Source organism: Siphateles boraxobius, unplaced genomic scaffold (genome assembly GCF_051911475.1).
Source record: "Siphateles boraxobius isolate OS27281-9 unplaced genomic scaffold, OSU_SipBor_1 160, whole genome shotgun sequence".
In the NCBI taxonomy this organism is placed as follows: Eukaryota; Metazoa; Chordata; class Actinopteri; order Cypriniformes; family Leuciscidae; genus Siphateles; species Siphateles boraxobius.
This window is the reverse complement of record NW_027508767.1, coordinates 1-13,568: the sequence shown is the minus strand read 5'-3', so window position 1 is coordinate 13,568 and position 13,568 is coordinate 1. Positions and strand designations below refer to the sequence as shown.

Sequence of the window (13,568 nt, the reverse complement as noted above, 5' to 3'; positions counted from 1 at the left end):
TTAAAGCCACATGACTGTTTCTTTCACAGAACACAAAAAGTGAATTTAATAAAATGCACACACTATATTATTTGTTCTCTACAAATAAACACAAACGTGGATGTATTTTAGCCAGCAAAAGAATAAATATATTTTAAGAAAATAGCTTTATGATAATAAAGATTTGTAAGTGAACCCAACGTGTTAATAAACAGATGCTAAAGGGCACTTTTAGGCTTCTGTATAGTGACGTATTTGTCTTAGCCGTGCAGCAATGAAGCATGTAATGTTTTTCATTTTATTTCAAACTAGAGTAATTCTCCACAGCTGGCTCTACGTTAGGAAAATCATGTTCATTGTTGTTTTCAGACTTGGGCAATAAACTATGAACCTTTCTAACCTCCAAAACTCATTATCTTCAGCTTTGACAGGATAAATGCAGAAACGGCACTCGTGAATATTGTCCGCCTGCAGTCCAGTGCTGCTCCCACCGCACATCTCACAGTCATCTGTCTGACCTGATAGAAAATCCATTTATTTTTGCACTTTACAATGCACCTAAATGGCTTCATCAGGAAGCAGATCCATGTGACCGGGTAAGAAAACAAAGTCTTGCTGAGTCAGTCTGTGCACAGGAATGAATTAATGAACCAACATCATTAACACATTAGGACAGCTTCCGCATGCATGAACATAATGCTTGTAATTAGGTTAGAATTTTTTTTTTGCCCATTCTAAACACCTTGTGCTTAATATTCATGTTTTACATTTAAATGTAGTACCATTTAATCTCCAACTAAACGACTAAAAACGCTGTATTATGCATGCCAGACAAGTAACTGTCAATGTCACTTTGTAAAGAAACGCTCATGCCTACGGACTAAACGTGTAATACGCATATGCATGCCGTCACTGTTCTCACAGATTCACGTTTTTGAAGTTTACACGGAGATGATGATGGTATCGCTTTCAAAACCCGTTTCAAAAACTTGCACTTTGAAACCTATTTCAGTTAAAACGGTGTCGTGTTAGCGGCCCTTAAGTTAATAACTAATGATCACAAAAGAAATGAATCAATCAAAAATGCACTTAAACTGGACAATGACTTTCTTCCAGTTCTGCTGTAAAGCAAAAACAATCTTTGCTGCATTATTTTCCTGTTATCTCTGTAAATCTTTGTAAAAAAAAGCTCTATATAAATGAGGGTGACTTGACTCACACTCCTTTAGTAATCAATCTAACCTAAACAAGACAAACTAAACTTAATACCTTAATAGTCTTCTAATTGTGAAAATCATCTACATTAGAAGCAGGAATAATCAAACAATAATCGGATGCGAAAATAACATAGGAATACTATAAATTGTGAACTACTACCGAACAAGGACATCTCATGAATCTTATCACATCACATTTATGAGTTAAAAGTTTTTAGAAGGTAGCAATAATACAGGGATCTTGCTTTCATTCTGCCTCCAGGTTCATTCATAATTAAGTAAAAACGTGTGAGATCACTCTCCCAGGGTATGGAAAGCTGTTGTCCACCCTTTTGTATGAACACAGCATGAAATATCTGCACGATATTATAGTCCTCGTCCACTTTCATTTTGACTTGGAAAATTACCATCTCTTTTAAAGGCTGAAGGCACATTGCAGGCCCAGATAAATTTGTCTTGGATGTAGACTGAGATGTGATACCCTCCGTGTTGGTAGAAGGACACAGAGGTTTCGCCAAGTAAGACATGATTCTGGATCAGCATCTTTTGTTGGTCCCGGAACAACATTCTTGTTAAACAAGATGTGGGTGGTTCCCATTGGGCAGTTTCACCTGCTGGTGGTTGCCTTTTTTTCTTTGGTTCTGGGGTGAAAATGAGAGATTCAACCATAGACATCATGATTTGATCAACAAGCCAAGCCATAAGGGGGGGTATGATCTCCCAGACTTGACAAACTCACCAACATGAATGCAGATTCACTGAGATCACCCCCCAGTGGTGAACCATTGAAGAAGTTTCTATGTCTACAGTATTTGTATGAAGTGTTTAAGTGTCTATTTCCTGATCTCTGATGAGTTTTATACATTTCTAAACATTTTAATGAGGCATTTGTATAATTTAAAGGAATAATAGTAGTCTCTGTTTAGCTGACCCATCCATAGCCCTGAAAATTAATAAAAGAATACATATTATACAGACACTTAATATTTTATGGTATTAGAATAAAATTTTCATGGACATGAGAACTTGAACTTGATAATATAGACCTGGCTTGAACCTGCCCAGACTTGACAAACTCACCAATATCAGGATAAACAAAAAAACGCACAAATAAACATGCCAAACACGAAGGCTTAAATACAAGGACAATGGGAAACAAATGACAACTACAACCAATGGCAAAGTGGAACTGATTAACATGAACCAGTGAAAAAACAGAACTGACATCAAGATAACCAGACAATGAACAAATGAAAAGATTGCACATGGACTAAAGATGAAGAGGGAATCACAAACCTAAAACAAAACCTAAACAGACATGACAAAATCACAGATTTTTCATTATACTATAGTAGATGTTCTACCAGTGACTGATTTTTCCAATCCATTCTGGAAGAAACGTACTTCTGGCAATATTTCTGCACAATGATATTAAGTTGCATTTAGTTTTATCCCACACATAATCTGACAACATTTTATTGTACTGGTTGTTGTATTTATTCAGCTAGTTCAGAAATTAAAAGCTTTATTTGATTGACCATGAAGTTAAAAATAGCAGTGACTAACCATTCTAGCAAACACTTTAAAATGAACCATGTGACTCACTTCTCATCGTTCAAGGTGCTTAAGCGTCAAGAGTCCAGATAGATGCAATTAAAGCACAAATTGACTAGGGGCTGTGAACATTTCTGGGTCAATGATGCATTTCTAATTTTTATTGTCCTTCATGTTGCAATCAACACATTCAACACATTACGTCATGATTGTCGTCAGATGATGTTGGACATCATCATCTTACTTGAGAGTCGGTTTGAATGTGTTTGAATGCCATGATTGAATGTTTTTTTTTTAATAATTAACGACTTAAATTTTGGTTTGTTCTTCACATAAAGCACTCTTCACAAAACCTGTAAAAACTTAAATTTGACAAAAAACGCTGAAAATGGATAACAAAGGTCCATCCGGGTTACTGAAGTCAGCAGCGCTATACATTTGCTAATAATGTTTTTTCTTCATGGAAGTTTTGCTTTTGGTGTGCTAATAAAATAATAAAACTCAGTTGAATCAATATTTTGTAAAGTTATTTAATTATGCCATCCAGTATCGTGGCCTTGGTCTCTCTTGTTTCACACAAACGCAGCTGCTGCCATTTTGTGACAATTTTTTTGTACACTGTTGGATTATTGGATAACAAACAGGTATGATCTTAAAACCGTTTAATCTGAAATCAATATCTCTTATCCCCATAGTTATTTATGTTGCGAGATTCTGTGTAATAAGTGGCATGACTGTATACCGTGTCCCTTAAATGTCTGTCTAGTTTGAACTTGCCGCGCTAGCAAATGCTCACTTAAAGACCTAATAAAATATTTAGAATCAGATCAATATTTTGTGTCTAATTATTAACTTACGTGGCAAGTAGCCGTGTAATAAGCGGGTTGATGTACATCCAGCCAGTTGTTATCTAAGAATAACCCCCTTCAGGCTAATGCAAGACCCCTCCGCTTCGTGTCGGGTCCTCATCACCCTTTCGGGGGTTTATTCTGAGATAACAACCAGCTGGATGTACACTATCCCTTACTAATAAACTGTGTTTATTCTTATGTATACATGTACTCTCTTGTTTGAATCATATAGATCGTCTTCCGTAAAATAAGTGACGTCAAACGGGAGGAAGAGGAGATGCTGCGAAGGAAGAATGAAGCCCCTCTGAATCTACCTCCAGATCACCCTGTGCGACGTCTCTTCCAGCGGTTCCGCCAGCAGAGAGAGGCCCGTCTGGCGGCGGAGCGAGCAAGTCAAGGAGAACCGGATCTCGAGAAAGGCAGAGCGGAGACCATGGTGCTCGAGATCACGTCACCAACCAGCGTCATCACGGTCACTGAAAGTCCAGCTACTCCGGTTACGTCTTCCCCCACCTCATCATCCTCGTCATGTCGAGCAAAAATTTACGCTCCTGTGGCCTCTAATGGAAACTATACAAGAAAAAAGTCAGCAGAACCAACCAAAAGCAAAGGCTGGGGTCGGTTTAAAGAAGCCACCGCCAAGTCTGATCTCTCCTGGTGTCCTGTGTCCAAAGCTGAGTCCATGGAGATGCTACCAGACAGGACTAAGTCTCAAAATGAACTGTCCCTCAAGAAGACGGACTCGTGCGACAGCGGCATCACCAAGAGTGACCTGCGACTCGATAATATGGGTGACGGTAGTGCTCGAACTCCTCAGGAACGGAGCCCCATTCAGCCTGAGGGGACACGAGCGTTCCACTCCATTCCCGAAAAGAGTCTTCAGGCCTGTTTTACAGAGCTGAAGCAGGAGCTGCGAGGAGACATCAGCTCCCTCAGCAGCAGAATGAGCGGAATCGAAGCACAGCTCGCAGAGATGCTCCAACTTCTCAAAGACAGAAAGACCTCAAGAACTTCGAACTTGTTTGACATATCAAGGCCGGGCTCTCCAGATTCAGAAAGGGATGATATGTTCTCCTAATGTGTTTCATGTCTGATAGGATGGGTTGAAGGGAAGATGGTTTGATCCTGTTCTAGTCAAACCAAACTGACCTCAATTAGTATTTTACTTTAAAGGTGAAGTATGTAAGATTTGTTATGTTAAAATACATTCTCTTAACCCAGTTTATTGTTCACTGACTGCTATTAGTATGCCATTCATGGGTTTCCAAAAATTGTAAACATTTAAGCACCATTAAAGCATTGAGAGCGTCCACTCAGATCTGTCAATCACTTTCAGCTCAACCAGTAGAGTTAGAGGCATGGCTACTGTAGGAGGTGAGAGTTTAGGGCGAAGCTACTGTAGCAGACTGAGAGTTTGGGGTGTGGCTACTGTAGCAGGGTGAGAGTTTGGGGTGTGGCTACTGTAGGAGGTGAGAGTTTGAGGTGTGGCTACTGTAGCAGGCTGAGAGTTTGGGGCGAAGCTACTGTAACAGGTGGAGAGTTTGGGGCGAAGCTACTGTAGCATATGCAGAGTGTGGGGTGTGTCTACTGTAGGAGTTGAGAGTTTGGGGCGTGGCTACTGTAGCAGGGTAAGAGTTTGGGGTGAAGCTACTGTAGCAGGTGGAGAGTTTGGGGTGTGGCTACTGTAGCAGACTGAGAGTTTGGGGCGTGGCTACTGTAGCAGGCTGAGAGTTTGGGGTGTGGCTACTGTAGGAGTTGAGAGTTTGGGGTGTGGCTACTGTAGCAGGCTGAGAGTTTGGGGCAAAGCTACTGTAGCAGGTGGAGAGTTTGGGGTGTGGCTACTGTAGCAGGCTGAGAGTTTGGGGCGTGGCTACTGTAGCAGGTGGAGAGTTTGGGGTGTGGCTACTGTAGCAGGGTGAGAGTTTTGGGCGAAGCTACTGTAACATGTGGAGAGTTTGGGGCGAAGCTACTGTAGCAGGTGGAGAGTGTGGGGTGTGTCTACTGTAGGAGTTGAGAGTTTGGGGTGTGGCTACTGTAGCAGGCTGAGAGTTTGGGGCAAAGCTACTGTAGCAGGTGGAGAGTTTGGGGCGTGGCTACTGTAGCAGACAGAGAGTTGGGGCGTGGCTACAGTAGCAGACAGAGTTTGGGGCGTGGCTACTGTAGCTGACTGAGAGTTTGGGGCGTGGCAACTTTAGCAGGCTGAGAGTTTGGGTCGTGGCTACTGTTGCAGGCTGAGAGATTGGGGTGTAATTACTGTACAGACAGCAAGATTGGGGTGTGGCTACACTAGCAGACAGAGTTTGGGGAGTGGCTACTGTAGCAGACAGAGAGTTGAGGGCGTGGCTACTGTAGCAGACTGAGAGTTTGGGGCATGGCTACTGTAGCAGACTGAGAGTTGAGGCGTGGCTACTGTAGCAGACAGAGTTTGGGGCGTGGCTACTGTAGCAGACTGAGAGTTTGGTGCGTGGCAACTGTAGCAGGCTGAGAGTTTGGGTCGTGGCTACTGTAGCAGACAGAGAGTTGGGGGCGTGGCTACTGTAGCAGACAGAGTTTGGGGAGTGGCTACTGTAGCAGACAGAGAGTTGGGGGCGTGGCTACTGTAGCAGACTGTGGGTTGGGTGCGTGGCTACAGTAGCAGTCTGAGAGTTTGGGGCGTGGCTACTGTAGCAGACTGACAGTTGGGGCGAGGCTACTGTAGCAGACTGAGGCTTGGGTGCGTGGCTACAGTAGCAGACTGAGAGTTTGGGGAGTGGCTACTGTAGCAGACTGAGAGATTGGGGCGTACTTACTGTACAGACAGCGAGATTGGGGCGTGGCTACACTAGCAGACAGAGTTTGGGGAGTGGCTACTGTAGCAGACAGAGAGTTGGGGGCGTGGCTACTGTAGCAGACTGAGAGTTGGGGGCGTGGCTACTGTAGAAGGCTGAGAGTTGGGGGTGTGGCTACTGTAGCAGACTGAGAGTTGGGGGCGTGGCTACTGTAGCAGCTAAAAGTATTCCTAATATGTTGGACCTTTAATTGAAAGCAGCTTACGTTTACCTGTTGAGACATACCTTCACAAGCTCCTGTAAGGGCTGTATTTGTGATGACTTGGAGGACGCAACACACAAATGGGGAAGAAATGCTTTATCTTTGATATTCTTCTAGGCGTCACTGGTGATGAAGAATCTACATACTTCACCTTTGAAAATAAAGAGTGTAATTTTTTCGATGTTAAAAAACTTTCTCCTTTTGTCTGAACCATAAACTAGTGGGCAGCAATCATATGGTGTAACGCCACTATGGCTCATTAATTTTCCAGTTCTGTTTGTTGGAACAAGAATTACAACTTGAATAATCAACACATTAATATATGAATATGGATCTTACATATAATGGAATATACCAGTATGTCACTATAAAATCAGTTTTCAACTTTTTTGTATGGCATATTTGTATGGTCATCCAAAAAATTATTTGTATCTGTGAAATGTACAACTGCCGTCTGTCTTATTCTTGCATCTGTCAAATCATATGTAATTTACATTATAAATAATGTGTCAATCAAGAAAAATACAAAAGTGATTATAATGATTTAAACAATTGGCCCATTTATGAACAAGAGCGGAATGAATTTCTGTGTAAAACCACATTTTGGAGTAGAATTATTGCATTCAATTAAATGTGACAATTTATGAATGATGAATGATTTTATGAATCATGAATGATGAGCTCTTGTTTCATGGATCGGGCCTTTGCTTTTAAAACAATTAGTAAAATTGTACCACCTTGCACATAGTGTTGAATCCACATTTTAAAAGTCTTACTAAAAATCATAAACCTGGTAATTGTATGTTTGGGACTGTATGCTGAATATAAGTTTTTCTTCTTGTTTTTTTACTATGAAATAGTATGTTGCCTGTTTATGTGATAAAATGATGTGCTCTTAAAAATGTGACAACATGCAATATAGCAATAACGACAAATGCAAAATAACCAAAATTCCACTGTCTGTGAATTCTTGTGAATGAGTTTGTTTTTGACTTTTAACTGCTTCATAACTCTAACTTTATATCAAAGTTATCTAAAATAAAAGAGCCAAAGGAAATAGTTAAGGGAAAATATTATGCTAAATTTGGAATATCAAAAAGTGTATTATGTGTCTTTTTTAACAGATGCATGAATAAGCAATACTGATAACTGTTTAGGTTAATAAATGAGGAATATACCAGTTATATAGGATGAAATGAAGCATAAAATAAGGTACAGTAGTGTTCATTTAGCGTGTGGTTTTTAGCATTCTTGCCAAAAACCTTTTTCCTTTTTAAAAGTGTTAAGTCCTTTTTGTTTTGTAAATGTAATTTCCAAGAAAGTGTAGGAGAGTGGTATATCATAGCTTGTCCAAAACGTTGAAGTGTTAAACTCTTGAATGTTTTGCCAAATTTGCACTGCACAGCTTTAATGTTTGATTCATTGTCTATTCTGTATGCAGAATGAATCAGTGTACACACTGTGAAACTGAAAGACTTGATGGGACTTACTGATTGTACTTTCTTTTTTTAATGTCTGATTTAAGTCTAAAGATTATCAGAAAAAGGTCATTGCAAAAGTTTGAGATAACAGTTGTTTAACGTTTACGTTAGTTGTAAACAAATGCTGTATTTTTTTTTTTTTGTGCAAGATCGAATTTTATGGAAACTAAATTAATGGAAATACTTGATTATTAAAGTATGATGGAAGTAAATGGAAAGTGTGAAAGCCATTTTACTATTTAAAATTACTGTTGTGCAAAATATGATTAATAAAAAGCCTACTTATGTTTTATTCAGATGTTTATTGCAGCAAAAGTTTTTATGTACAGTCCATGCATTACAGCAAATACAGATACATGCTAAGAGAGAATAACATGAATGTAACATATGAAAACTTTAAATGAATAGTGTTAGCATATTTTGTTTGTTGCTGTGTTTTCACTTTGTCTGTGCACAAATGTGTATTTTTAAATGTCTTAAAAATTTATTTTAAATTTTTGTATGTTTATTTTTTTATCGCTTACATGTTAAATCACTTTTATCAGGTCATGATACAGATATTAGATCTCATTTTTATTTCAAAAAGAAATATAAATGAAAGGAATCGTACTTAATTTAAAAAAATGTATTATGTCTTGCCTATTTATAATCGATCTAAATTAATCTCATAAAATGACAAGAAAAGCAACTGTTTATTAAAATGTGTCAAATGTTTATATTAAAGCATTTTATACTTTGCATTACATATGGTCATTCATATTGTTATTGGAATATATACAGAAAATATATATCAAGAAAAAATAACAGGTCATGCCAATCTTGAATAAATGTTACCTTTAAAATAAATTACCTTTAAATTCTCAACTATTTAAGTGATAAGTGAAGATTTTTGTATACACTACTACTCAAAAGTTTGTGGTTAGTAAGGATGTTTTAAAAAGACGTCTCTTTTATTTGATCAAAAGGGACATACAGTAATAATGTAAAATATTCGATTTTTTAATAACAGTTTTATATTTTAATATATTTTAAAATGAACAGTAACTTTTAAATGGCAGTGTGTATTTTGTGTTACACATCTCCTCCTCAAGCGGCAGTAGCTCATCTTATCCTGTTGGATCAGACCATGCTTTTCCCTGTGGGTTTGTTTCGCTGTAGTTCCTTCAGACATTCGCAATTAAAGACGTCTACTTTCTCTGATGGGTCTTGTAATCTGATTGTGGCAACAGAGCCAGTCTTATCCTCAGAGACTTTGGGACAGATATTTGATTAAAGTGAGAGTTGATGTCTTATGCTAATCACCTGTGTCATGGTTTCTATACGAATAAAGCTGATTTACTGGTCGTGTAATTCAATTATAGAAAAACTAAACACAATTAATATTCATTACAAAAAAAATGGTAATTTGATGTCAGAATTTTAGACAAGCTGGTATCAAGTTTTGCTAATGCTAGCCTTAAACTGTACAGTACATCTAGTTCAGTCATGAAACTCTAGAGGGCGCCGGCTGATGGTCCTTCACATGCAATCTAAACATGCAAATCGCATCATTACCGCATGACGCAAGCTGATTGGCCTCGGCTGATCCTGCAGCCAATGAGATCGCTCGCTGAACTTGTAAATAGTCTGGTTCAGTGTTTACTGTAAGCTAGTCCTGCAGTTTCAGAGCTCCTGTGAACCGCTCCACCTCCCCAGCTCCACCTGCCTAGATCTGATACAGGATTAATGTGTGTCTATTCATGCAGCAGCAGCATATCTTACATGCTCACAGCGGAGTGTCTGTGTATCTATTAGTAGTAAGTCCATGTTGCCATAACTCTAAAGTCCATACCTCTGTAATGACAGCAATAACCAACAGCAAGCGTGGCAGATCGAGTCCGTCAAGACCAAATACATTAACATATTCATAAACATGCTAAAACTATTCAGAGGTGTCATGATATAAATATATTTAACTTAATTTTCTTCATATGTGAGTACTAAACCATGAACCATCACTGAACTTACTTAACTTCTTTTTTTTTTAAATTACACCACTAGTCAAAATTATGTAATTAAGATTTTTTCATGTTTTTGAAAGTAGTCTGTTCTGCTCACCAAAGCTGCATTTATTTGATCAACAATACAGTAAAAACAATAATATTGTTAAACATTATCACAATGAAAAATAGCTGTTTTCTACACGCATGTGTATAGTTGTGTAAGTTTTTCCTGTGATCAAAACTGTATTTTCAGCATCATTACTCCAATCTTCAGTGTCACATGATCCTTCAGAAATCAGTATAATATGATGATTTGATGATCAAGAAACATTTCTCAATATTATCAATATTTAAATCTTGAAATGTATTTAAAATCTTTCATACCGCAACTGTTGAATGGTAGATTTTACCAAAAATATGCAGCAGCACAACTGTTTTCAACATTAATAATAATCATAAATGTTTCTTGAGCATCAAATCATCATATTAGAGTGATTTCTGAAGGATCATGTGACACTGAAGACTGGAGTAATGATGCTGAAAATGTAGTTTTGATCACAGGAATACATTACATCAGCATACTTGCTTGCACATCTGTTTGTTTCTCAGTGTTCATACCTCGGGAAACCCATCCCAAGGTCACTAGGCTCTGTGTTCCAGGTTTATCCCCGCATCTCCCTCCCTCTCCTCCTGTGTTACTGAGTGACGACGGCAACCTTCGGTCTTCACAGACCTCCACACACATCCCTCCAGTCTGGAAGATGGACCTCCAAGACCATTTACAACTGCCAAGCCCAATATTACTGTTGTTTACAATGGATTTCAAAGGACGATAAATCAACGTACGTCTACCCACTATAGATTATTAGACGGACTACTGCCATCAATCCTCAACATGTAATCATTGTCCTTACAGGTTGAACAGTACTTTGCCTTATTAGCATATTGAAAAATGAAAACATCTATTTTAAAACATAGATGATATTTATGGGCAAATACTGTAATGTTTGAGGAGGACGAGCTCATCCAGTTCAACACTGAACGACTTCAGCTGAACAACAGCCGAAATATTTCTTCCACTACTGAAAATTCTTGTGGAGTTTATTTTTAATCCACAGTCGAAGTGTGCAGAAATCATGAGACTCTTAGATCGCTTTACGTCTCTTTAGATTTATTAGAATGCTGAGCATTGTGATACCAAATTTAACTTAAATTGCCATTTGAGGTAAAATTATGTATTTTTCCAACGCACCTTCTGTTTTATCTATTGTGACACATTGTGAATTGAGTTGTTTATAGCTTTTACTTTTGTAGAGTGCAATGATGCAAATTTTGGCTTGGTTTTATTTCTAGCTCTTCCTACAACGTTGTTGGTATCTTCAACAGATTATTATTATTATTATACCGAACTGTATATAAGACATGTATATGCAAAGTTGATCATTATTAGTAACAAAACATACAAACACATACAGTACATGCCAACATGGGGAACAATGGCATGTGGTAACGTTGGAAAATGTAGTAATTACTACAACTTGCAAGACTTTAACCACAATCATGACCCAAGATTCAAAAAGAGGAAGAGGCCAGTTACCACTCTCAATGTCAAACCTAAATATTAATAAGTTCCTGAAGCTGAGTCTGACTTTCATATTCCTTTCTACTCTCTAGAGGGAAGTTTTACTTCTGGTGGAAATTTTTTATGTAAGAGCTAATATAGTCACAAAATAAACCCCATCAGGGTGATCAGCTGCTCGTGTCGACTACTATCCTTCAGTGGTTTATTTTATGTTAATGACCCGATGCACATACATAATCTCACTTAGTACACAGCTACTCGCCAAATGAATTCAGGTTGATTGATACACTTTTTGATTTTGAGATGACTGGGAAAAAGTGTCCCAATCAACCTGAATTCCTTCCTAAAAACATAACAAATATATTATTAATTATTTGATTATACAATGATTATATCATATAGATTAGCTTAATTGAACAAGCATTATCATCTATAAATCTAGCAATTTACAATCTAATATGCACTGCATTGCCAAAAGTATTGGGACACCCCTCCAAATCATTGAATTCAGGTGTTCCCATCACTTCCATGGCCACAGGTGTATAACATCAAGTGCTTAAGCATGCAGAAGCTTCTACAAACATCTGTGGAAGAATGGGTCGCTCTCAGGAGCTCAGTGAATTCAAGTGTGGTACCGTGATAGCTTTCCACCTGTGCAATAAGTCCATTTGTGAAATTTCCCCACTACTAAATATTCCACGGTCAACTGTTAGTGGTATTATAACAAAATGAACGCAAATGGGAACAACAGAAACTCAGCCACGAAGTGGTAGGCCGTGTGAAATCACAGAGCGGTTCAGTGCATGCGGAGGCTCACAGTGCACAGAAGTCTCCAACTTTCTGCAGAGTCAATAACTACAGACCTCCAAACTTCGTGTGGCCTTCAGATCAGCACAAGAACAGTGCGCAGAGCTTCATGGAATGGGTTTCCATGACCGAGCAGCTGCATCCAAGCCTTACATCACCAAGTGCAATGCAAAGTGTCGGAGGCAGTGGTGTAAAAAAAAAGTTAGTGGAGGGGGGATTATGGTGCGGGGTTGTTTTTCAGGGGTTGGGTCCCTGGGTTGCTTGAATTTCATGGTCCCAACAGAAATTCCCATAAACACACTCCTAAACCATTTAGAAAGCCTTCCCAGAAGAGTTGATGCTGTTATAGCAAACAAAGGGTGGGCCAAATCCGTATTAAACCAAATGGATTAAGAATGGGATGTCATTAAAGTTCATGTGCATGTAAAGGCAGACCTCCCAAAACGTTTGGCAATGTAATGTAGCTACAACACGTCACATTGTCCTACAGTGCTTTAAAGGGTTAGTTCACCCAAAAATGAAAATTCTGTCATTAATTACTCACCGTCATGTTGTTCCAAACCTGTATGAGTTTCGTTCATCTTCAGAACACAAATGAAGATATTTTTAATGAAATCTGAGAGCTTTCTGTCCCTCCATTGACAGTTTACGCAACTACCACTTTCAAGCTCCAGAAAGGATAGTTTTCCACTTTGTTTACAAAATATCAATTCACGCAACTGCTTTCGCATCAACACAACACACATGTATCGTGGTGCTCACGTGAACGCGTGTCATGAACTCGCGTTGCTTTCTACAAATAACGATAAACTACTGAGTGGAGCATAAGCAGATCATATAATAATTCATCAAAATGTAAAATCTTAAATTAAGATTTAAAACGTTTAAAACAGAACTAAGCTACACTCATTTTCTTCTGTACATTTGTGTATTTTGTAGAATCTTCCCATAGCTCATGGTTAATGCCACTGTTCATTCATTACGAATCGTTACAGTCTGCAAGATATACATGTTGCTCATGCAAACAGTACAGCATAAATAACAGCAACTTCTTCATAAGAAGCATTTATTTGTGTCCCTCATGT

At 38.5% G+C, this 13,568-nt stretch overlaps 1 protein-coding gene and 1 long non-coding RNA gene across 2 annotated transcripts in view; both read left to right on the top strand.

Annotated features, from left to right (window-relative positions):
- The window catches only part of kcnh1b (potassium voltage-gated channel, subfamily H (eag-related), member 1b), a 67,508-nt gene extending 61,669 nt beyond the window's left edge, over positions 1-5,839 (top strand). The window contains exons 11-12 of the mRNA XM_077231947.1: positions 3,834-5,476; positions 5,711-5,839. Of these exons, the coding sequence (XP_077088062.1) occupies positions 3,834-4,679 (846 nt within the window). The 3' untranslated portion in view covers positions 4,680-5,476; positions 5,711-5,839. The remainder of the gene's footprint in view (positions 1-3,833; positions 5,477-5,710) is intronic.
- A 163-nt stretch (positions 5,840-6,002) lies between these two features.
- On the top strand, positions 6,003-8,857 carry LOC143739461 (uncharacterized). The gene is made up of 2 exons (XR_013204208.1): positions 6,003-6,168; positions 6,329-8,857. It is a non-coding gene; the product is annotated as an uncharacterized LOC143739461 (long non-coding RNA).
- The last annotated feature ends 4,711 nt before the right edge of the window (positions 8,858-13,568 follow it).